This window comes from Dipodomys spectabilis, unplaced genomic scaffold, assembly GCF_019054845.1.
Source record: "Dipodomys spectabilis isolate Male_0828 unplaced genomic scaffold, ASM1905484v1 ptg000231l, whole genome shotgun sequence".
NCBI lineage: Eukaryota > Metazoa > Chordata > Mammalia > Rodentia > Heteromyidae > Dipodomys > Dipodomys spectabilis.
This window is the reverse complement of record NW_024870908.1, coordinates 6,048,773-6,072,777: the sequence shown is the minus strand read 5'-3', so window position 1 is coordinate 6,072,777 and position 24,005 is coordinate 6,048,773. Positions and strand designations below refer to the sequence as shown.

General features: G+C 55.1%; 4 protein-coding genes across 10 annotated transcripts in view; 1 reads left to right on the top strand and 3 right to left on the bottom strand.

Annotated features, from left to right (window-relative positions):
- Positions 1–2,691: 2,691 nt before the first annotated feature.
- Positions 2,692–10,417, bottom strand: Septin12 (septin 12). 2 transcript variants are annotated; one of them, XM_042698109.1, is made up of 9 exons: positions 10,230–10,417; positions 8,627–8,752; positions 8,459–8,540; positions 7,421–7,558; positions 7,154–7,271; positions 6,963–7,058; positions 4,402–4,498; positions 3,076–3,127; positions 2,692–2,972 (listed from the first exon to the last, which is right to left on the bottom strand). In XM_042698109.1, exons 1-9 carry the CDS (start codon positions 10,390–10,392, stop codon positions 2,768–2,770), a joined length of 1,077 nt encoding a protein of 358 aa, XP_042554043.1. In that variant the 5' UTR covers positions 10,393–10,417; the 3' UTR covers positions 2,692–2,767. The 2 variants fall into 2 exon arrangements, with proteins under 2 accessions (XP_042554043.1, XP_042554044.1); XM_042698110.1 differs by lacking the exon at positions 7,421–7,558 and having other exon boundaries at positions 10,230–10,392.
- Positions 10,418–13,462: 3,045 nt separating this feature from the next.
- Smim22 (small integral membrane protein 22) lies at positions 13,463–14,271 on the top strand. Of its 3 annotated transcripts, none has more exons than XM_042698115.1 (4): positions 13,463–13,572; positions 13,718–13,868; positions 13,948–14,039; positions 14,169–14,271. In XM_042698115.1, the coding sequence occupies exons 2-4, from the start codon at positions 13,733–13,735 to the stop codon at positions 14,247–14,249; spliced, it is 309 nt and encodes a 102-aa protein (XP_042554049.1). In that variant the 5' UTR covers positions 13,463–13,572; positions 13,718–13,732; the 3' UTR covers positions 14,250–14,271. The 3 variants fall into 3 exon arrangements, with proteins under 3 accessions (XP_042554049.1, XP_042554052.1, XP_042554050.1); XM_042698118.1 differs by having other exon boundaries at positions 13,464–13,572; positions 13,948–14,027; positions 14,171–14,271; XM_042698116.1 differs by having other exon boundaries at positions 13,480–13,582.
- Positions 14,272–15,586: 1,315 nt separating this feature from the next.
- Positions 15,587–20,278, bottom strand: Rogdi (rogdi atypical leucine zipper). Its single transcript, XM_042698111.1, has 11 exons — positions 20,175–20,278; positions 20,035–20,106; positions 19,227–19,309; positions 18,994–19,048; positions 18,308–18,388; positions 17,769–17,864; positions 17,066–17,164; positions 16,753–16,866; positions 16,629–16,678; positions 16,398–16,524; positions 15,587–16,106 (listed from the first exon to the last, which is right to left on the bottom strand). Exons 1-11 carry the CDS (start codon positions 20,223–20,225, stop codon positions 16,065–16,067), a joined length of 870 nt encoding a protein of 289 aa, XP_042554045.1. The 5' UTR covers positions 20,226–20,278; the 3' UTR covers positions 15,587–16,064.
- A 357-nt stretch (positions 20,279–20,635) lies between these two features.
- Glyr1 (glyoxylate reductase 1 homolog) overlaps positions 20,636–24,005 on the bottom strand; it is a 33,551-nt gene continuing 30,181 nt past the window's right edge. For all 4 annotated transcript variants that reach the window (XM_042698108.1, XM_042698105.1, XM_042698106.1 and 1 more), the window contains one exon: positions 20,636–22,582. In XM_042698108.1, the coding sequence (XP_042554042.1) occupies positions 22,508–22,582 (75 nt within the window). In that variant the 3' untranslated portion in view covers positions 20,636–22,507. The remainder of the gene's footprint in view (positions 22,583–24,005) is intronic.

The window sequence follows — 24,005 nt, the reverse complement described above, 5'->3', positions numbered from 1 at the left end:
TAGCTCAAACAGTTGGTGGGATAGTCATCAATTTTCATGTAATCCATTAATGCTTTACTTTTCATAAAATTGATTATGTGCTTAACTAAACAAAGAATCTATGTCACAATCACACACTGTATAAAAATGTTAATTCTCAATAAAGATACACTCAGATGCAACTCTTTTGAGTCTATGTCTGTATGTCACTTCTCCGACTCCTTGCCTACCTATCCCGAGATCCCTGTCCCATCGGTCCCAGTGCTCTGGCCGAGCTGGTCCATCACATTCAGTCTTACTTTCCTGCCAAGGCTGGCTTTGAGCCGCAATCTTGATTTCAGCCTCCTGATTAGCTAGGATTATAGGCAAGAGCCACTAGCCCCAGACTGCTATTGCTTCTTTAGACAGGGAATATTGGACAAAAGGATTATTACTTTTATCTGGTCTCTACCTCCAGAAGGTAAGCCATCTTTGTCTTTAGTTCCTTCTTCAAAGGCTTAAGGGGCAAGAGGTCACAAAGAGAAAAAGAAGTGTGTGTGTGTGTGTGTGTGTGTGTGAGAGAGAGAGAGAGAGAGAGAGAGAGAGAAAGAGAAAGAGAGAGAGGCAGACAGAGACAGAGACAGAGACAGAGAGATGAACATTCCCTAACAGCCTCAAAGGAAATGGGCTTTTCCTATTCTTTGCAAGCAAGCACAAAGACTTGTCTTATTAGGTGCCCTTTGAGGGTCTCTTCTTAGGAGCAAAAGTTGTTCAAAAGTGCAAAATAAGGTCTGGGAAGGTGGCTCAGTGGTAAAGCGCTTGCCTTGTATGCCTGAGGCCCTGGGTTCGATTCCTCAGCACCACATAAACAAAAAGAAAAAACCCGGAAGTGGCGCTGTGGCTCAAGTGGTAGAGCGCTAGCCTTGAGCTGAAGAGCTGAGGGACAGCGCCCCAGGCCCAGAGTTCAGGTCCCACGACCGGACCAAAAAAAAAGTGCAAAATAAAGAGGCTGGGAATGTGGCTCAGTGGTAGGGTGCTTGCCTTGCATGCATGAGGAACTGGGTTCAATTCCTCAGCACCACATAAGCAAAGGCTGGAAGTGGCGCTTTGGCTCAAGTGGTAGAGTGCTAGCCTTGGGCTGAAGAGCTCAGGGATAGTGGCCAGGCCCACAACTGACCCCCCCACAAAAATGCAAAATAAGATCAGTATGGCCTTAGCTACTCCTAAGGCTGAGCCAGGAGGACTTCCTAGGCTTGGGGGTTGAAGACCACAACATAACACTCTCAAAATAACTAAGCCAAACAAACAAAGGTGAACATGACATGCAAATGCCTTTGCCCACCTCTACCCAGGAGACAAAAGTCCCCAGGTCAATTCCTACCTTCCCTTCTTCCCCACACCTCTGGTGCTGACAGCTCCAAGTATCCTTTGTTGTGCTTGATTCCTCAGTTTTTACTTGCTGAGGATTGAACCCACAGCCTTGTGCCTGCTTAGCAAGAGCTCCACTGAACTACACCCCGGCCTCCTGGCTGCTTCTTTCTTCCTTAATACTAACGCCCATCCACTTTTGAGCACCCGGCAATACACGTATGTTCCTAATTTAGCAATGTTAGAAGTACTGTTACCTCTCAGGAAAGGAACCCCTGGAGCTGGGGGAGTTTCAAGTTCTGAACACAGGGAAAGTCACATAGGAGGTTCTGAAACTACTGGAACCTTCTATCTAAAAGCAAGTTTGGGGGTCTGGGAAGGTGGCTCAGTGGTAGAGCGCTTGCCTTGCATGCCTGAGGCCCTGGGTTCGATTCCTCGGCACCACATAAGCAGAAAAAGCCGGAAGTGGTGCTGTGGCTCAAGTGGTAGAGCGCTAGCCTTGAGCTGGAGAGCTGAGGGACAGCGCCCAGGCCCAGAGTTCAGCCCCACGACTGACCCAAAAATGTCCGCTTCTAGCCCCTCGCACTAAAGCAGACACGCTAAGCCCTGGCTCTGGCTCCTCTTCCTCTGTCAAAACAATCCCCTGAGTTTACGCCACCTGAGGAACGCAGCGGTCAGAAAACCCACTCCTGCCTAAAACGGCGCACACAGTAGGCGCACAGCCAATGACGACTTCCGGGGCGCGGTCTTGGACGGCGGAAACCCCTCGCTCGCGTCCCGCGGTCCCCACTTACCGCCCCGCCCCTTAGCCCGGATTCATCCTCTCGCGAGGCTCACGCGAGGACGGGGCGCGCCAGAAGCGGAAGTCGAGGGCGCTGTATTTGGAGCGGCGGGACTACATTTCCCAGAGTTCCCCCGCGCCGCTACCTGGCCCAGTCGGCGCCCGCGTCCTGAAGATGCTTGTGGCGGTCCTGCCGACCTCGGAGCCTCGGTGTCCACCTGGGCGACCCCCGAGGGCTGTGATTCCGCAGTCGCCTAAGTGCGCCGATGGCACACGTCGGGAACGAGGTACTCAGGAGACTGAGATCTAAAGGTCGTGGTTCAGGGCCAGCCTGAGCAGGAAAGTGTGAGTCTTTTTCTTTTCGTGAGACTCTTATCTCCAATTAACCATTAAAAACAAGCCAGGGGTGGAGCTGTGGTTTAAGTGGCAGAGCGCCATCCTTGAGCGAAAAAGCTCAGGGCACTGAGTTCAAGTCCCTGGATTGTCGTGCGTGTGCACACACACACACTCAAGACACACGAAGTCGTGCCTTTTACCAAAGCACAGCTTTATATTCAAAGCCACGGCCACCTTTAATAGATGCTCTGGTACACAGGTGTGCGTTGGGGTCCGGCTGATGACACTTGGGGAGGCCAGTAGGCTCCCCGCCACCCCCAGGGCTCAGCACTCATCATCTTTGGAATCCTTCTGGGCCCGCCTGCGGACCTTCAGGCACCCCGGGCTGGTCAGCTGTACTGGGGAGGCAGGGGCCAAGTTCACCCAGCCTGGCCCCCGGGGCAGCTGGTGGCTCTCGTTGAGTCTGATGACGCGATAGTTCTCGTAGTGGACGTTGTGGGTGATGTCCTTCAGGTCCTGGAGGTGAGACCTGGCCCAAGGGAGGCAGGTCAGCCCCAGGCCATGGTGACTCCCAAGGGATTCCATCCCCTCCTCCTCCACCACCACCACACACACACACCACAGTGTCTCACCGGATGAGCAGGTCTCTCAGGAGAAGAAACTCGCAATGTGCTATGTTCTCCACTGAAAGACATGGGCCCAGCATGGCTTTGCAAGCTGCTGTGTCTTCAGGACGCACTGAGTAGCCACTGCCGTATGCTTCAGCACCATCTCTCTCACTGTCCTATGGTCTGTCATTCCTTGGTTCATTCATTCATTCATTCATTCATACCTGAGGGCCTAGTAAAATGACTTCCACAAATGGTGTTGAATTAGGGCCTGCCATCTTTAGGTCGTTCTACATATATTATGACAGTTATTATACTTGGGTTTGTGTGTGTGCACGCGAGCATGCATACATGCACCTGTGCGTGTGTGTATACCAGTACTGGGGCTTGTTCTCAGGACCTTGTGCTCTCCCGTGGCTTTTTCGCTGAAGGCTGACACTCTACCACCTGAGACACACCTCCACTTCTGGATTTTTTTTTTTCAGGTTAGTTGGAGATAAAAGTTTTGCAGACTTTCCTGCCCAGCTTGGCTTTGCACCTCAATCCTCATGTCTCAGCCTCTTGAGTAACTTGGATTACAGGTATAAACCATTAGCTCCCAGCTTACACATGCATTTCTCTTCCTTCCTTCCTTCCTTCCTTCCTTCCTTCCTTCCTTTCTTTCTTTCTTTCTTTCTTTCCTTTCTTTTTTGCCAGTGTTGGGGCTTGCACTGTCCCTGACCTTCCGGCTTTTATTGTGTATGTGGTACTGAGGAATCATCAAACCCAGGGCTTCATGCATACTAGGCAAGCACTCTACCACGAAGCTACATTCCAAGCCCACATGTGCATTTCTAATCAGAATAATAAAACGGAAGCCAAGAAGGCCCTGACAATTCCTTCTCCCTCACTTTCTAGCCTTATGTCAGTAAGGCCTTGTGTTCCCTAAGCTAGTATCCCTCACCCCAATTTCCTTCATTATTTTTCTCCCTCTTGTTATTGTCTCTCTAGCTCTTTGAGGACAGAGACCTTATTAATTCTGCTTTTATTGTGTCCACTCAGTAGGTGGACATTGTAAGACCAGGCACACAGGAGGGCCACAATCAGTGTTAGCAGGCCAGCAAGCACCTTTCCATGTGTGGGGTGGAGGGGATTGTGTGAGACGGTAGCTCTGCTCCTTCTGGCCCACTCTGTGAAGTTGTGACTTTAGAGTCATCGTCACACACAGCTTACAATAGGGAAACTGGAGCTTAATCAGCGAATTTGCTGGAAGGATGCCCTTTCTGTGGACCTAATGGTCCAGGGCCACTTGAGGGCCTGAGGATGCCACAGATTTCCCCCCCTGCCCCCTCCCATGGTCCCCACACTGACCTTCGATGATGCCCCACTTGGTCTTCCGGCCCAGGACGCACCTCCCATTCACCAGGTGCTCTTGGTCAGCCCCTACTACAGCAAAGGGGATCTGCTCCTAGGGAGGAAGAAAGCAAGCTTGGGACCCCATGAAGAGGGAGCAGGGGGTGGCAGATGACAAAGTTCTAGAGTGCAAAGACACCAGATCCCCCCTACCCTTCTCTCCTGTAAAACAGGGAAACTAGCAGTACCAGCATACAGCTTGGTGAACATCTGTGAAGTGGGTTAGCAGCTTCAGCCCTGGGAACTGTATCTTGTTAATAATCACATAAATGATACACTAATCACATTAATGATATAATCTTTTTTGTTGTGTGTGCCAGTACTGGGACTTGAACTTAGGGCCTGGGTATTGTCCCTTAGCTTTTAAGCTCAAGGCTGGCACTCTACCACTTTTGGTGGAGGTTTTTTTTGGTGGTTAATTGGAAAATAAGAGCCTCATGGACTTTACTGCCCAGGATAATTTCCAACCATGATCCTCAGATCTCAGTCTCCTGAGTAGGTAGGATTGTATGCATGAGCCACTGGTACCTGGCTTCAGTGATATAATCTCGGCCTGGGAGTATAGAGTATTTAATGCACAAAGTTCAGGACACATAGAACAAAAAAAAGTACAAATGTGTACGTGAAATACATATTTATAGTGGGGCATGGTGGCTTATCCCTGTAATTCTAGCTACTTAGGAGGCAGAGATAAAAAGGATTAAAGCTCCATGCCAGCCCAGGTAAAAAGTTAATGAGACCCAGTCACATCCAGTAAAAACTAGGCATAGTGATATACGTATGTCAACCCAGCTTCAAGAAAAGTGTTAACAGCAGTCCTGAGTTCAAAATCCAGTACTGCCTAAAAAGAAATCAAACACAAACACTTATATATGTTACATATGTGTAAGGTACATATATATGTGTGTGTTTGTGTATGTGTATATATATATATATATATATATATATATATATATATATATATATACGTATCTTGTGAACACCAAAACCTCCTACGTCTGAAACAGACAATAATTATCATGAGTTTTAAAATAGGTAATTTTGTAAAGTGTAAATTGTAACTTACGGCTCATATTCAAATCAGATACATCACTTGTTTTCCTTGTTTTTTGGGTACTAGACATAGACCCACAGTCTCTTGTATGCTCAGCAGGTACCCTGCTAGTGAGCTACATTCCTGACCTCATTAAGTTTGTTTGTTTGCTAGGTGACAGTGGTTCACACCTGTAATCCTATCTACTCAAGAGACTGGGATCTGAGGATTGCAGTTTGAGGCCAGTCTAAGCAGGAAAGTCCATGAGATGCTTATCTTCAATTAACTACCAAAAGACCAGAAGTGGAGCTGTGGCTCAAGTAGTAAAGCACCAGCCTTAAGCGAAAAACAGTTCAAGAACAGCAACTAGGCCCTGAGTTCAAGCTCCAGGACCAGCACAGGAAAAAAGGAAAAAAAGAAAGTTTGTTATGATGTTGGGGATGAAGCCCAGGGTTCCCATAACCTTATTTTCTCTCCTCTGTATCTGACTTCCAACCACAATAGCAGAGCAGAGTAACTGCACCAGACACTGTCTGGCCCACAGAGTCGAAAATATTTACCATCTTCTTTTGTTTAAAAAAAAATTGCCTCAGCCCTATAATCATATTTTGACTTTGAGCCAGAAGCAGAAATCCAAATCTATATATTCCAAAGTTCTGTTGTAAGGGTTTGTTGTGATTTCCAAGAGTTAATTTTTGGTGGAAATGGAATGATGATGTTAGCAGTTAAGTACTGCTGCCAACCCCTAATGAGCCCTTAATGAGTGCTTGTCTTGTGTCTAGGTGGTTTTCTGAGACATTTATCAGTGTCCATTCTTGGAGTCTCCTGAGTTCTGCCCAGGCTGGGGCCAGGCTCCCCTGAGACCCACCTGCTTCCGGGCAGAAAGTAGAAATAGTGGAAGGGCAAGTTCTTGAATGTTGATCTTTCCCAAGAAATTGTGTCCATTGCTCCAGTGGGGTGGGGTAGAGGGTGGGAGAGGAGTATGGGGAGGAGAGAAACTGGGTCCTAAATAGGGCAGATGTTTGGTTTGCGCACTCAAAAGCAAGAGGCTGCAGGTTCCCATCTGTGAAGAAAACACTGCCCTTTTTTTTCCTTTTGCGCTGGTCCTGGAGTTTGAACTCAAGGCCTGGAAGCTTTTTCCTGCTCAAAGCCTGCACTCTATCACGTGAACCATAGCTCTGCTTCTGGCTTTTGGCTGGTTAAGTTGGAGATAAGAGTCTTATGGCTGGCTTTGAACAGTGATCCTCAGACCTCAGCCTCCTGAGTAGCTAGGACTACAGGGCTGGGCCATCAGTGATGCCCTTTTCTCTAATCCAAGTAAAACCGCAGCGTTGAGGTCTGGGGACCGTGGCTAGGAATTCAGGTTGTTCTAAGAAAATGATGTAAAACTTTCTTTTCCTTCCTCTTCCCTTTCTCTCTCCGCCCCTTCCTCCTTCCCGGCCTCTCCCCGGCCTCCACTCCCCCACCCCCAACCCCAGCTTCTTACTCTTATCTTGCCATTAAGGATGCTGTCATTAATGTCTTCATCAAAACACTTCTGCGGGTACACCTCAATGCAGTGAGTTTTCAGGTTTTGCTGGATCTGGGGACCAGACGCACAGGTGACCTCAGCCTGCACTGTCCACCCTGCCCCTCTGCCAACATTGACTCCAGCCCCACTTCCAGCGCCCAGATCACCCTGCTCCTGAAGGCCTCTCGCTCCTCAATGGTCAGGCTGTCCGCCCGGGCGATCACAGGCACCACGTTCACAGTCCGGCACAGCCGCCGCAGGAACTCAATATCCAAGGGTCGCAGGCTGTCCAGGCAGGACAGTGCCGGTGGTGGCGGCAGCGCGGCGGTGTCTGAATGAGGAGGGGAGCCAGCCCCAAGCCTGCCCCCGGGGCCCCTCCTCCTTGTCTCTGCCCCATGCAGGCGCCCCCACCCGGGCTGGTCCGGCCACCTCACCAGTGGCCAGTGGGTGGCACGAAGTACACGCAGCAGTGGACGCGGGTGTCGGGGATGTGACGCTGGCGGGTGATGAGGAGTTCCTCCTGCAGGTACCGCTCGTACTGCTGGTTGATGTAGCCCAGGACCGGGTCCCAGCTGGGGCGAGGGACCTCCCCTCAGGACCAGCCACCTTCCTGGCCCTTCCCCACCCTCACATCACACACACACACACACACACACACACACACACACACCTCTGCCGCCTTGCTCTAGGCCTTGGCTTCCCTGCCTGTAGAATGGGACCGTGCCCATTTGGCAAGGGCGGAGCCACCAAGCCTGCTCTGAGGAGTCACAGTCTCCTAGCTCTGTGCCCTCCCAGCTACTGTCCACAGGGCGCAGAACACATCGTTCATTTGTTATCTATCACGTATGTGTGTATGTATGTAGTATCTCTGTCCCTCTGTGTCTTTCTGTCTCTGTCGGTCTGTCTCTCTCTCTCTGGCTATTTTTTTTTTCTTGCCAGTCGTGGGGCTTGAACTCAGGCCTGGGTCTGGGTGCTGTCCCTGAGCTGCTTTTGCTCAAGTCTAGCATTCTACCACTTGAGCCACAACACCACTTCCGTTTCTCTCTGTGTATGTGGTACTGAGGAATCGAACCCAGGGCCTCATGCATGCTAGGCAAGCGCTCTACCACTGAGCCACCTTCCCAGCCTGTCCCTTGGCTTTTCTATTCAAGGCTAGCACTCTACCACTTGAACCACAACTCCATGTCCAGCTTTTTGCTGCTTAATTGGAGATAAGAATTTCAAGGATCTTCCTGACAAGGTTGGCTTTGAATCATGACCCTTAGATCTCAGGCTCCTGAGTAGCTGGGATTACAGACATGAGCCACAGCCAGCCAGTGAGTTACCACCTTCTGTGATCCACAGACAGGGGAGATTCCCATCCATTGTATAGACAGGGAAACTGAGGCTGCTCCAAGGCTGGTGTCTCCCAGAGGTTAGAGGGGCAGAGGCAGGAGAGGGGCAGCATGGGTCAGCCCCCAACCCTCGCCCACCATTTGTCATTGTTGATCTGGTCTCCAAAGCCGGGCGTGTCGGTCACGGTCAGCTTCAGTTTCAAGCCCTTCTCCTCGATAACTATGGAAGGAGAGGAAGGGGAGAGTAGGGCTGGGGCAGGGCAGGGGTGGGGTGGGACAGTGGGAGGCAGGGCAGGGCTCACTCACCATGGCTCACAGAGTGCAGCTCCAGTGTCTGTGGTGTGGGCACTTCCAGGCTTGGCATAGCCGATTTCCATACCTTGGACTTGAACAGTGTGTTCACCATGGTGGATTTGCCCAACCCGCTCTGCCCTGGAGTGACCAGCGGGCATGTGTGTGGTTAAGGCAAGCCCTCTCAAACTCGTGTCTAAGAATCATGAAGACATAATCCCAGCTACTTGGGAGACCAAGTTAGGAAGATCACAGTCCAAGGCTTGCCTCAGACCTTATTCAAAGAAATAGCAAAACCCAAAAGGCTGGAGGCCTGGCTCAAGTGGTAGAGCGCCTGCCTAGCCAGTGTGAGTCCTACATTCAATCCCAAGTATCACATAGACAAAAAAGAAGTTCCACCCCATGTTTCCCCTTCCTTTTCTTTATGGACTTAAAAATTACCTAACAGCTAGGTGCCTGTAATCCTAGCTACTTAAGAGGCTGAGACCTGAGGATCGCAAGTTGAAGATAGTAAGAGAGACTCCTATCTCCAATAAATTAACCAAAAAGCCAGAAATAGAGCTGTGGCTGAAGTGGTGGAGTGCTACCCTTCAGTAAAAAGAAGTTTTAGGACAGGTCCTGAGCTCAAGACCCAGGACCAGTGCTCAAACAAATAATTAAAAACATATAAAATTAAAGATGTCTAATTTAAGATTCGCCATGTTAAAGAGCACAACAAAGCAGCATTAAGTACGCACGTAATGTTGGGTAAGAAGGACCTGTACCTGGTTTCAGATTATTTTCATCATCTCAAGAGGAAACTATAGACCCACATGGTGGTGCATTCCGCTAATCCCAGCATTCAAGCTGGGATAGTAGAATAAAGAGTTCAAGGGCAGGGCTGGGAAGGTAGCTCAGTGGTAAGAGCGCTTGCCTTGCATGCCTGAGGCCCTGAGTTCGATTCCCCAGCACCACATAAGCAAAAAGAAAAAAGCCGGAAGTGGCGCTATGGCTCAAGTGGTAGAGCGCTAGCCTTGAGCTGAAGAGCTGAGGGACAGCGCCCAGGCCTAGAGTTCAGGCCCCACAACCGGACCAAAAAAAAAAAAAAAAAAAGGGTTCAAGGGCAGCCTGGTCTCAAATGAATGTTACAAGTTCAACACAGCTGCAGCACCAGTAACGGAGGCTGGGAGTCACCCCTGTCCCCTCCCGCCTGGCCTCTTGGCTGAGATAACTGCTTTACAGACTATTTTCTGTCTAATGATTCAATAGGTCCCCATTTTCTATTTCTTTTTTTTTGGGGGGGGGGATGCCGCGGGTCCTGGGCGCTGTCCCTGAGCTTTTTTCTGAAGGCTTACTCTACCACTGGAGCCGCAGTGCCACTTCCAGCTTTATGGTCATCCATTAAGAGTCTCAGGCAGGGGCTTTACTGTCCCCGGTGGACTGACTTTGCACTTTGATCCTCAGATCTCAGTCTCCTAGTAGTTGGGATGATAGGCATGAGCCACTGGTGCTGGGCCACATTTTCAGCTTGAATACACCTATGAGACCCTCGGCACCTGGGGAGACCGTGTGGGAGAGGCCAGGCCACGGCGTCTTGTCCATCGGCTCCCCCTCCCGTACCCTTCCTGCTCTCACTTACCCACCACCATGATGTTGAACTCAAACCCAGTCTTCATGGCCTTGATCTTCAGCTGGTCTAGCACGGCCTCGATGCCCACAGGACCAAACATCTCGAAGGGTGGGGTCCTGGGGCTGGAGGGCCGGGAGGAACAGGGGGAGGGGGACTGCCTCAGGGTGTCCATGTGGCAAGGGACACAGTCACGCCTGTCCATGGCGAGGAGTGGCCGAAGGTCGGTGTCACAGGGGCTCAGCGGGGCTCCCCAGAGACTCCACACTACTATTCCCACAGGTCTGCTACTTCAGTTCCCCGGTCCCAGAGCAAGGTCGGGGAGACCAAACCCCATGCAGAGAAGGTCCAGACAGGCAACCCTCTTGAAAGGCTCAGACAAACCTGGAGGGGTGGAGGACTTGCAACTAGACTTTAGTTCTTGGGGGGGGGGGGGGGACCCTACAGGGAGGGAGAAAGGATCCCAGGGAGAAGCTCAGGAGTAAGTGTCCTCCCCCACCCCCACTTTCTCCCTTGGGACAGGGACACACACACACACACACACACACACACACACACACACACGCACACACACACACAGCTGGGCAGAGAGAGTGAGAGTCAGAAAGGCAGAGGCCCAGCCTGTAACAAGCTCAGAAGATGGCCTCTGACAAAGAGACAGGGAGCCTCTTGTGGCACCTGGTGGCTGAGTCCCTGCGGGAACCACTGGCAGGCCCTGGTGTGTGGAGAGGGGGAGGGGCAGGCTGGCAGTTAGCCACAGAACCTGAGCTCCCTCCTCCTCCTTGTGACCCCCTCCCCTCCCGGCCACATACCCAGGCAGGTGGGCCTTAGGCCTTCAACAACTCTCCCCTTTCCCCTTTGACCGTGATCATACAGGGTTCCTCATTTAGAGGCGGAGGCCAGGCTTCCAGAGCCATCCCCTCCATCAGAGCTGCCAGCTAGTGGCTCCTGTCAGAGGGGAGCGCCAAGCCTAAATCCACATCCCTTAGCCTCCCCTGCCAGGGAAAGCTGGACGGGGGTCCACAGTCCAAAAGCATACTCATGCATTTTTCTTCCATCCATCCATCCATCCATCCATTCATCCATCCATCCATCCATTCATCCATCCATCCTTGGCACCATTGTGTTTAGTTGTGGCATTCATCCAGGGCAAGATGGCTTACTCCTATAACCGCAGCTATTAGGGAGGGAGGATCATAGTTCAAGACCAGACTGGGCAGAAAATGTATCTGAACAACAAAAATGCCGGGCACAGTGGTGTGTACCAGACATCAGCTGCATAGGAGGCATAGGCAGAAGTGGTTTGGTCCGAGGCTAATGCTGGACAAAAATGTGAGACTCTTCCTGAAAAGTAAGTACTGGAAAAAGGGCTGGAAGTGTGGCTCAAGTAGTAGAGCACCTGCCTAGCAAGCATGAGGCTCTGAGTTCAAAAGTCCTAGTACTGCCAAAGAAGGGAGAGGGTAATGGGGGGGGAGGAGTTGGGCACCGGTGGCTCACGCCTATAATCCTAGCTACTCAGGAGCCTGAGATCTGAGAATCTCAGTTCAAAGACAGCCTGGGCAGGAAAGTCTGTGAGACTCATCTCCAGTTAACCACCAGAAAGCCAGAAGTGGTGCTATGACTCAAAGTGGTAGAGCACTAGCCTTGAGCAAAAGAGCTCAGAGACAGCGCCCAGGCCCTGAGTTCAAGCCCCACAACTGACAAAAAGAAAAACCAAGAGATAGATGTAGAAAATAACTCTCTCCCTCCTCCTATTTCCCTGCTTGTGGCCTCGTTCTAGGAGCCCTGGGATGCTAAAATATGGACTAATCACCAGGTTCTGGAGAGTGGATGACAGGAGACCTTGTTCAAGGTCATCCAGGGAGGAAGTGGCAGAGCTGAAACTGAAGGCAGGGGCTTAGTTAAGCCCACCTGGCGGAGTCCTCTGCACCCCCTTCTGCTTCATCCTTGCTCAGGAGACTATGCCCATTTGAGATGATAAACCGGGTATGGTGGCACATGTCTAGAATTCCAACTACTCTGGAGAATAAACCTGGAGAACTGCAAGATGTAGGTCAGCCCAGGTAATTTAGTAAGACACTATCCCTAATGTAAAACAACAGGGGCTGGGGGCATGGCTCAAATGGTAGAGTGCTTGCCTAGCTATGTGCAGGACCCTGAGTTCAATGCCCAGCACTACCCAAAAAGCAGGAGGAGGAAGAAAAGGAGAAGGAGGAGGAGGAGGAAACTCAAATAAACCTCTTGAGGGCTGAAGGATCTGATGAGCATAGGAGTCTAACTGGGGACCAGGAAGGGAAAGCTGGAGGGGATGCACACTCATAAGCTGGGGACAGAAACACAGACACTCAGTGTACATCTGCCCTCAGCATCTGTCATGGCAGGAACAGGAAATGTCCACCTTCCAAACTCTTGTGTTGAGGACCTGGTTCCCTGTGTGTGATGTTCAGAGGGACGCTCTATAGGGAAATGACTGAACCTCTAGGAGGCTCTCCCTTCACCGCTGACCGGGGCATATATATGCCAGTGCACTGGAGAAGGTGTTGGGGCTGCCTGGAGAAGCAGGGCTCCCCTTTGAGGGCTGTGCCCTTCCTGGGCCTCGTGTTCTGTCCTGTCACGGTCAGTTGTGATGATCCACCCCCAAAACAACAGAGCCAAGTGACCTTGAATGGAACTTCTGAAACCAGGAAATGAAGCTCACCTGTCCTGCAAGCCTGCCTTCTCAGGAACTCCAGTCACAGGAGCAAGAGGCTAACGGCATCCTGTTGTACTAAGAAAGCTCCCACTCTTTTGCTGAATCCTCCAGTCCCAGGAGGTGGGCACAGTTGATATGTTCATTTCCCAGATGGAGAGACTGAGGCAGACAGGGATCATACCTTGGGGCCGAAAATCAAGGGATGCATTCTCTTTCCCTGTGTAGTATACCCGTCCTCAGGAACAGAGAGACCCTGTGGCAAAAACAAAAGGATCCGAGCGTAGCTCAAGTGCTTGTGTAGCAGGCGCAAGGCCCAGAGCTCAATCCTCAATACCATTAAGTTAAAAAAAAAAACAAAAAACTAAAGCATCTAAGGTCAAGGGTTGTGCTCCTCTGAGAGGCAATCGGCTGTGGTGAACACCTGCTCCTCTGGCCTCCTGAGAGGTGAAAACAATCTGGGGTGTGAAGCGAAGCGGCTGGCAGGCCTGTGGCCCTCTGCCTCAGGGCCCCTGCAGTGGGCTGGGCTCTGGGCTGGCTCAGGCAGCCCCGTTGGCCCCGGGAAGGGCGGGGCTGGTTGCCAAGGCCGCAGGTGGTGTGGATCCGGAAGCAGGAAGCAGGTTGAGCTCCCAAGGACCTGGGATCTGCCTGGCTGGAGAAGTGGAGGTCTGGGGAGGCAGGTGGGGTCCTGGAGAGACAGAGGGAGGAGGAGGGTGGCTGGGGCTGCCCAAGCGGGGAGCAGGGCTGGGGCAGGAGGGGCCGAGGCGGGTCCAGGCCCTGCTTCTGAGGCGGCCTCTGGGGGTGGGGACAGGTGACTCCTGCCAAGATGGGTCTGTCCACCGAGGAGCTGGGGAGAGAGCTGGAGGCCACGGCTCAGGAAGTGCTGGGGAAGATAAAGAGCCGCCAGCTGTTCCAGTCGGAATGGGACACGGCTGCTTTCGTGGTCTTCCTGGTCTTCGTGGGTGAGTGTGGGCCGCAGGCCTCAGCAGCCCTGCCGGCGGCCTGGCCAGGGCTCACATCTGGACGCCCATCTGTCCCCAGGCACCGTGCTGTTGCTGCTGCTCCTGGTCATTGCCCACTGCTGCTGCCGCTGCTGCTGCCCCTCCACCAGCTCCGGGAAGGTGAGCCCAGGAGGAGGGGAGCGGTGGGGGCCTGGAACCTTCTTGCCTCCTGCACGGGACAGGGCTGGGACTGGGCTGTCTGCGGAGGGGCCTGGCAGACTGGGAAGTGACACCCACAGGCCACCGATCTGTGCCTCTCACAGGAAAAACCCAGAGGAATGGATAACTTGGCCCTGGAACCTTAGCGCCAGCCTCCAGGCACATGTGGATGGGTGGCCGTAACAAAGCCTGTGTTTGCTGGAAACTGAGTCTGGACTGTTCTGAGCCCCGAGGGCACGCATCAGGGCACACGGCGGCACTGGGAGGCGTGTCACTCCAGGTCACCCGGCTTGGGCGAGGGAGGGGTTGCTGAGCTCACAGACAGACCTGGTGCCTCCACCTGAATGGCAGTCACGGGTTGGCATGCTAGCACAGTCTGCCAGCGGGTGGCAGGCTGAGGGAGGAAGGAGTTCAAGGCCTCACCCCAGAAACCCCCAGGGGGCACTGACACCAGAAACCCCCAGGGACCGGGGGGGGACTGACATCGGGGACCCCCAGGGGCGGAGGGCACTGACACCAGAGACCCCCAGGGACGGGGGACACTGACACCGGGGACCCCCAGGGACGGGGGGGGACACTGACACCAGAGACCCCCAGGGACGGGGGACACTGACACCGGGGACCCCCAGGGACGGGGGGGGACACTGACACCAGAGACCCCCAGGGACGGGGGGGCACTGACACCAGAGACCCCCAGGGACGGGGGGGGACACTGACACCAGAGACCCCCAGGGACGGGGGGGGGGACTGACACCGGGGACCCCCAGGGGCGGAGGGCACTAACACCAGAGACCCCCAGGGACAGGGGGGACACTGACACCAGGGACCCCCAGGGACGGGGGACACTGACACCAGAGACCCCCAGGGACGGGGGGGGACACTGACACCAGAGACCCCCAGGGACGGGGGGGCACTGACACCAGAGACCCCCAGGGACGGGGGGGGACACTGACACCAGAGACCCCCAGGGACGGGGGGGGGACTGACACCGGGGACCCCCAGGGGCGGAGGGCACTGACACCAGAGACCCCCAGGGACAGGGGGGACACTGACACCGCGGACCCCCAGGGACGGGGGGGACACTGACACCAGAGACCCCCAGGGACAGGGGGGGGACACTGACACCGGGGACCCCCAGGGATGAGGGGGGACACTGACACCAGGGACCCCCAGGGACGGGGATGGGGACACTGACACCAGAGACCCCCAGGGACGGGGGGGGACACTGACACCAGAGACCCCCAGGGACAGGGGGGGGGACACTGACACCAGAGACCCCCAGGGATGAGGGGGGACACTGACACCAGGGACCCCCAGGGACGGAGGTGGCACTGACACCAGGGACCCCCAGGGACGGAGGTGGCACTGATACTGAGGACTCCCAGGGCCAGGGGGGGCACTGACACCAGGGACCCCCAGGGGCAGGGGGGGGCCACCGACACCAGGTACCCCAGGGACGGGGGGGGGCACTGATACCCAGGACCCCCAGCCTGACTCCCACTTAGAAAGAGAGACAAGGGTTCCAGGAAAACTCTGATGCTCTTTATTTCTTAGAGCACCCAGATTGCAGAACAACCCCAGCACTGTGCTTATTCAGTACGGTGCGGCCGCCACTGCCGGTCCTTCCTTCCATCCCTGAGTCCTAATGCCCAGCTTGCCCTGTGCTCCCCTCCCCGCCCCTCCAGCAGTACCTCAGGTGCACCAGTGGCCTCCAGAGGCAAGAGAGCCCTGGGCCTGGACCACCCTGAGTGCAGGATGTACAGAAGGCAGGAGCCCCGCCTTCTCCACCAACCCCAAGACCAAGCCAGTGCCCCTACCCAGGTCCAGTGCTCTTCCCAGTTCCCGGTAGTGCAGTGCGATTGGGTGGAGGGTGGGTAAAGAGGGAGATAAATAACCCGTGGTGCCCGCCACGGCAGGTGCCACGAGGGATTGGGGGGGGGATGGGACTCCACAGGTAGCGTCAGCCTCCTGGGGGACAGGCTCTGGGTGGTGCCCAGCTCAGAAGGGTCTGTAGCTCCAGTAGCTGGAGAACACGGAGATCTGCAGAGGGAGAGGGGCAGTCAGTGGGTGAGAGCATGCCCCAGAGAACAACGGGGCATGGCCAGGACGCCGGGTGTGTCCAGCAGACAGGGGTCCTGTCTAGTGGGCACTGGGTGTGTCCAGCCGGAGCGCCTTCCCCTCCCTGACCCAGGTCTAACCACGGGTCGGGTTGGGAGCAGTCTTGGCAGACAGCCTAGCTGCTAGGTGTGTTGGGGTGGAGCCTGTGGAGTTGTCCACAGGGACCCCAAGCGCCTCAGTCTCCCCCTCCTTCCCCCCCCCATAGTGCCCCACCTTATCCTTGAGCTGCTGGCAGAGCTGCAGGGAGACGGTGAAGTACACCAGGGCGTCGTTCAGCCAGGGGATCACACACTCCACCTTGTGTACATGGCTCACCTCCAGGCGCTGGGACCCCCACTCGCTGGGAAGGAGAGGTGGCTGGCTGTGGGGGGGCGGGGGCGGGCCCAGGGCCCAAGATGGAGGGGGAGGCCTGAGTGGGGAGGCACCACACCCCCCTGTACTTACAACATGGCCCCGGGGCTGTGCAGCACAGCACCTCCAGCCGGGCGGAAGTTCTAGGCAGAAGCACCAGAGTCAGTTAGGCGTGGGGGGGGGAACGTGCTCTGGGGGGGGTCAGGAGGGGGCTCACCTTGGTGGAGGTGGGCTGCAGGGCGTGCAGCTGGTACACCGTGAGACACAGCTTGTTGAGGTTGATGTAGACGTTCACCAGCAGGTCGGAGGGCAGCGTGGGGGCGAACATCCGCTGTTGGGAAGGGGTGGGGGGGTGAGGCCCTTCCCACCCAGGCCTCTGCATAACCACCAGCCCCAGGTGCGCGTGGGGTCCTGCTGGCTTTAGAGGCCAGGGACTCCAGGCAGGGTCTACAGTGGAGGGACGGTGATGCAAGATGGAGGCCAGAGAACGAGGGGAGGGGGGAGGGCCGGGCCGGCCGAGGTGTACTGACCGTGAGGCCGCTGGCTGCCAGCTCGGGCAGGGTCAGGGTGGCCGGGGTGGTGAGCCGGTTGCGGGCTCTGGTCAGCTGTAGCATCACGGCGTCCATGAGCTGGGGGAGGGTGACACTGCTGTACCCCAGGGGGCTGGGCCTCTGGCCCCCCCCCACCAGGGAGCCACAGTGCCCACCACGGCTGTAGGGGCCTGCTGAGGTCCTGGGTGGATGGCAAGGCCATAGGTGGCCTTTCCTACCATTCCCTCGGCCACAAGGGCAAAGCCTGGGCTAATTCCCCAGAGTCTCAGCTCCCACTGCTTCCTGACGGCCACACAATTGGCACTGGAGGCTCAGAGAAGGCAAGTAAACAACCCAAGGATGCACAGCAAGTCGGGGAGGGTGGGGGAGAGGAGGGGTTGGAGCTAAAGCAGGAGCCCCTGGTGTTAGTGCTCTCCTTGTCACCTTGCTTTGTAACGAAAGGCCTTTCCTGCCTCAGTGGGGACTACCTCGGAGCAGCCAGGGCCTGCTGAGCGCTTGCTGGGGCCACCTGGCTTGCTTTGCTTACTGCTAGGTGATTGAGGTCAGAGTGGGCTAGGGGACTCGCACCAGGCAGATTCTAGACCTAGAGGTTATGAGCCATTATCTCAGGGGCAGAAGCAGCCAGTAGGGAAGCATGCGGGTGTGGGCCCGGCCATGGGAGCCCCAGGACACATCTGCATACCTTCAGGACTTCGGCTCCCGTCTTGAACTGGTAGCTCTCCTCCCGGTTAGCGAGGAGGTAAATGGCTTGGCTCACGTGATTCCGGGCATCCTGGATCTGAAAACAGCACCCACCATCTGCTGGGGCACATTAGCCGAGGGACAGTGCCGGCTCCGGGGCCCCCGCGTGGCACTAGCACAGCTAGCACAGGTCCTGTCCAAGTGTCCGTGTGTGTGTGTGTGTGTGTGTGTGTGTGTATGTGTGGGCACAGGTCCTGTCCAAGTGGCTGTGTGTGTGTGTGTGTGTGTGTGTGTGTGTGTGTGAGAAGCACAGGTCCTGTCCAAGTGGCTGTGTGTGTGTGTGTGTGTGTGTGTGTGTTCAGGAGACCCTCAGCTGTCCCCTGGGCCAGAGGATGCACAGGTAGGGCATGTTCTCTGCCCCAGGCACTGCCAGGAAGCGGCCTCCTTAGCTTGCCACAAGCCAGCCGCGGAGGCCAGGGACGCAGCTTCTGTCTGCCCTGTGGCCCGGCCCGGCCTGGGCGGGGTTGAGTGGTCACCCACCTGCTGCAGCTTCCACTGTTTGTCCTCCCGGAAGGCGAAGTGCAGCAGCTGGTTGTTCCTGGGCATCTTCAGGTTCACATCCTGACAGGTAAGAGCAGGCTAAGCCGGCAGGAGCCACGTCCTTGGGCCGGAGGGGGGGGGAGGGGGAGAGGGCCCGGTAAGAGAGGGGATGGGGGAGTGGACAGGCACAATGGGGTTGGTGGTGGCTCAGGCCCCAGCCACTCCAGGTGTACACCTGACACCTTGACTGTTTCGAGGTGAACAGAGAGGTGAGGAGACAGGAATGCAGGCCCAACGGGGGCTTGACAAGGAGGTAGAGGAAGGTGGCCTCCCTTGATTGGGCAGTGGGAACCCATAGACAGTAAGCCCATAGACTGAATCGACAGAGGGGAGAGACGTCCCCTCCCCTTGCTGCCCAGCACCGGGGCAGGCCCAAGCCAGCTTGGCTGATGGCAGATTTGACACTGAGCCAGTGCCAGCCTAATCCTGCCAATGCCCACAACATCCTGGGTCCTGGTGCCAGGCTAAGCTAAGTGCCAAGCAGCTTCCTGCCTCCCTAGCAGAGGCAAAGGGGTGCTGTCACCTTAAGATACAAGGAAACCAGACTCTGAGAGGTCCAGGGTTCTGCCCAGGGACACCCTGGCTGGCTGGTGGGAGGGAGTGGGCGGGATGGGTGGGGCACTCACCGCCTGGCTGAGGGCATCTCCTTGCAGGGTCAGCACGCCCTTCACCTGGTCTGTGCTACAATAGTTGGGGATCAGAGGAGCACCTGCTGCCGCACTACCCTCCTCCTCCCTCCCCAGCTCCTGACAAGACAGCTTGCCCACTGTCATTTTCCCTCAGGAACCCTGGGAGTCCGCGCCCCATCTCCCCTTCCCTGCTTCGCCCCACCCCCAAATTTCTACTGAGCACAGCTCACCTGCAGCTGCCCAGGATGAAGTTTTCCTGCTTGGCGGGGCCCTCGGCCCCTGAGCCTGGCAGTGTGAAGCGAAGAGAGGCTTCCTGCAGGAGACAAAGCGCTACTGTAAAGTGTACCCCAATCTAGAGCCCCCCCCTCCCTACAGGTCTTGGGTCAGTTGAGGAAAGGACAAGGTAGGCTGGTTTGATCGGGTACCTAAGCTGAGCCTGGGCCCTGCAGACCCCTGAGGGCTGGGCATACATACTACACTGGGAATGAGTGTAGAGAGGGCAGAAAGGCTCCACCTCCCTGCTGGGTGGAGAACCTGACTGTAGTCATGGCAACCTGTAGTTCTAGGCCACTTCAGGCACTAGGCATTTTGAAAAAACTGGCTCAGGCTAGTCTTCATATCTGATCTCTGTTATCTTCTTTTCCAATGAGGGGAGAGAGTCCCAGAGAGGTTGAGTGGCTTAGCTGAGCTCACACTGTAAGGGAGGGGCAGGACCCTTCAGCTGTCACATGACCAGTTCTTTTCCTTCCCTTCCCTTTTGAGACAGACTCGCTCTGTACCCTAGGCTGGCTGTGCTCGAAGCCATGATCCCTGTTTCCATGGTGCTGAGATTACCAACCAGATCCCTAGTGCCAGCTCAGTTCTCACGTTAATGTCACTGCCTCCACGGAAGTCCCAGGGCTGACCTGGGACTCCGGGACACCTCCCACCCACACTTGCTGATTTCCTTGTGTCCACCACTCAAGTCCTTCCACTGAGGCGGGCAGGGTGTGCAAAGGCCCGGTGGCGGGCAGGGCCGCCGCGGCCTGGGGCGCCTACCTTGAGGATGTCCTGCAGCTGCCTCAGCACGGCGTGCACCTCGGCCTGCAGCAGCCAGCGGAACTCCTCCTCCTGCGGGGGGTGGCGGAGGTCAGGGCCCGCCCGCCCGCCCGGCCCGCCGCCCGCCGCCCGCCGCTCACCAGTACGGCCCGCTCCGCCGCCGTCGCGGTCGCTGCCACCGCGGTCGCCATCTCCGCCGCCAGCCGTCTCCCTCTCCGCCGTGCGCGGCCGGCCCGCGCGCAGAGCCCGCCCCCTGCCCTCCTCCTCTCCTTGCCGGTTGGCGGAGCGTGCTCAGGCCCCGCCCCCGGCCTCTCAGACCCAGCTCCGGGACCGGCGCCTTCCAGTTCCCCTCAACTCCAGCAGGCCCACCTGACCTGCCCGCCAGCTCCCCACGCCCAGTGATTGGCCGGCAAGCCGCCTCCTCGCCCGCTCGGCCCTCCCATTGGCCCGCTGCAGGACCCGCCTCTACCGCAGGCCACTGGTCCAGGCCGGGCGGACTGAGCCCAGGGCCTTAATCCCCAGGCAGGGAGACCAGACCGGAACCCAGGACTCCAGGACTCCGGCCCCTGCCCCAGCGCGGGGCTCACGCATCACAGCGGTGTTACCAAGAAATGTTTTATTTTTCTTGCAGTAGCTTTGTTAATTGCACAAAATCAGGTTTTGTTTTTGCCATTTAAACATTATCACACAATCCTATTCTGAAAGACAAATGTTCATTAAAAACAAAGCAAAAATAAAAATTCACAACCTTAATCACCTAGAAGATTTGTCATTTAAAGATTAAAGGAAGGGAACAGGGGCTTTCTTACAAGCTTTTTCACAAGTGTCACATTTTCTCCTTAAAAGGGAAGGATCTCAAAACAAGGGTGAAGTAGCTTCAACAGAAATATCCATAAAAAGAACTTTACAGAATTGTCAACAATATTAAGACAACATTGACTAACCAGTTCTCATACAGCATGTTCCCCCACCCCCACCCTCGTGTCCCCCAGGACCAGGACAGGCTGTGTTCAGACAGAAAACAAGTTCAACTTCCCAGTGATCCCAGCGGCCCACCCAGTCCTCCCGAGATCCCACGCAGGTTCCAGCCCAAGGAAAAGGGCCAAAATATTGGGGGAGACCCCACACCAGCATGGCCACACCCTGAATGCCCACCTGCAAGTCACAATTGGAATCTCAACCCAGGAGAAGCAAGGCTGAATTCTCCTTGCTCCTAGGTGACACCCTATGCCCTTTCTGGTCCCCTAGTCAAGGAGAAATGCCAGAGCCTGAGGTCACCCAGCCCCACTCCGTGGTCAGGTTAGGTCAGGCCCGTTCCCTCCCCTCCAAAGACCCTGGTCTGGCTGGGGAGCACCGAAGACCCTGATGCTGCCTGGAGCGAAGACAAGAGCTGGGCCTCAGAAGTGCTCATGGCTTGCAGGCTGCTGGGTCTGGGCCACACGGGGGACAGACATGGACACTCTCCATGGGAGGAAGGGGTGAAGGGTGGGGCATGCAGGACCTGTGCGGGGCAGGCAGGAGCAGGTGGTCAGTCAGAGAGGCTCTTCAAGGCCAGGTGAAGAGACTGTCTTAACGGAAACAGGAAGGCGCTGCCCCATTCCCCACTGCTCATGGTGCCCTCAGGACCCTTCCCAAGGGCTGGAATGCAAATCCAAATACTAAAGCAGCCCAGGAGGAGTAGTGCTCACATCAGGGCACCTGGGGTAGGGCCAAGGTGAGCAGCGCGGAGGGAGGCGGCCACACTCACCGCAGGCCAGCCACTCTTGCGCTCCCTACAGAGGTGCCTGGCAGGCTGTGCCAGTCACTCTTCAGTTCACAAAGGCCTGAGAAAGGAGGCCAGCTGGGAAATCCTCCCCAGCCGGTGGCCTGAGACTGGAGGGCCCACGGAGCCTGTGTTGGTGTTTGTGCTGGTTCACTTTGGCTGAGCTGCTCCCTCCTGGTGCTGTGGGGATGTGGACCTCTCTCTCGCCTCCATGCTGGGGACTGGGGCAGTGTCCAGTGCTCAGGGCCAATTCTAGTCCCTCTGCTCAAGGGGGTGGAGATGAGACAAGCTTGGAAGAAAAGCCAGGCAGCAGTTTCTGGGCAGCTTCTATCCTGGGGCAAGAGCCAGTGTGTGAATACGTGTGTGTGTGTGTGTGTGTGTGTGTGTGTAAGAGAGAGACAGACAGAGACAGATAGAAACAGAGAGAAAGAGAGAAAGAGAGAGAGACAGACAGAGAATACACAGCTTCATACTCCATGGCCAGTGCCCAGTCCAGGAGCTTCCTCATCAGGCACCGTGCTGACAGCCCCACTCCCTGCCCAGGATCTCAGAGAGGGGCTGCCACACACTGGGCCGACAGCAAGTCGCAAAGTCTGTATAAAAGGAAATGGAGACAGGTGGGCTGGTCCAGAGCTAAGTCCCAGGACCCCGACCCCATGTGAGGAACAGGGGCCAGAGAAAGATGAAGGGGCGAGGTGGGGCATTGAAGGGTTAGTGTATATAGGCTCGGTACACGGCAGACATATCATTGTCAGACTGGTCCAGTGCCTTCGCTCTTTTGTACACCTGGAAAAAAAGAAATAGGAGTAAAATAACACAGATGGAGAGGTGGTGGGTACCCAGCTGCAAAGACAGGGTGCTCAGGACTTTGAGCTGCTGGGGAGGTGCTGGCCCCTGCAGAGGGGATGGTGAGAAAACAGGTGGGAAGATACAAGACACCCCTGGGTGTAGAGGTGCTCCTGCACCTGACAACACAGAACTCTGCTCCTGGCTTAGCCTGTGAAGGTAGCTACATATTGTAATCCTTATGCAACCACCAAGTCAAGAGGCAAATGAAAACACAATTCTAAAGCAGATTCCATCATTAAGTTGAAGACAGATGAAGGCAGAGGCACCAATGACAAAAGGGTCACTGCAAATCCAGTCCTACCTCCACACAGATGCAACTTCTGAGCTCCTACAGTGCAGAGCCTGAATCACATTCTGTGGCCTGAATGGTCACACCCCACAAAATTTACCAACAGTGCATGTGCAAGTGACCTGTAAATATAGTATTTGAAAGCATGCTAACACAGTAAGTACTCCAACTAAAAGGCAGAAACAGTCAGAATGACCAAAAAGCAGCCCTAACCAAGGACTGTCTACAAACGACAGAATTTAAATGTAAAGACATAGGTGGGGGGGCTGGGAAGGTGGCTCAGTGGTAGAGCGCTTGCCTCGCATACATGAGGCCCTGGCTTCGATTCCTCAGCACCACATAAGCAGAAAAAGCTGGAAGTGGTGCTGTGGCTCAAATGGTAGAACGCTAGTCTTGAGCTGAAGAGCTGAAGGACAGCACCCACCCAGAGTTCAAACCCCACAACTGACAAAAAAAAAAAAAAATAGATGGGAAGAATATAGGAGAAACCCTGTAATAAGACTAAACATGACGCTGGACACCAGTAGCTCACACTTGTAATCCTAGCTACTCAGGAGGCTGAGACGTGAGGATCACAATTTGAAACCAACTCCAGGCAGGAAAGTCTATGAAATTCTTATCTTCAATTAACCACAAAAGAGCCAGAAGTGGAGCTGTGGCTCAAATGGTACAGTACCAGCCTTGAGCAAAAAAGCTCAGGGATAGTGCCCAGGCTGAGTTCAAGTCCAGAGTGTGACCCTCCCTTGTAATGAAAAAAGCAAGCATGACAGGGCTGCATGCAGTGTCTACCCATGCCAAACAGCAGACAGACATTCCAGAGGCACTAAAGGTCAAACTCACAAGGACACTAGCACCCATCACTGTCTAAAAGCCTAACAGTGCCAAAGACAGAATTAAAGGAGGAAAGCAGGTTATGCCACTAGTTCGGAGATTCTTTTTCAGGTGTTACTGGAGTTTGAACTCAGGGCCTTGCACTTGCTCAGCTCACACTGTACCATGTCAGTCATGCTTCCAGACTGGCTTTGTGTTGGTTATTTGGTTTCTCTACCTCTTCTGACTGGCTGGCCTTGA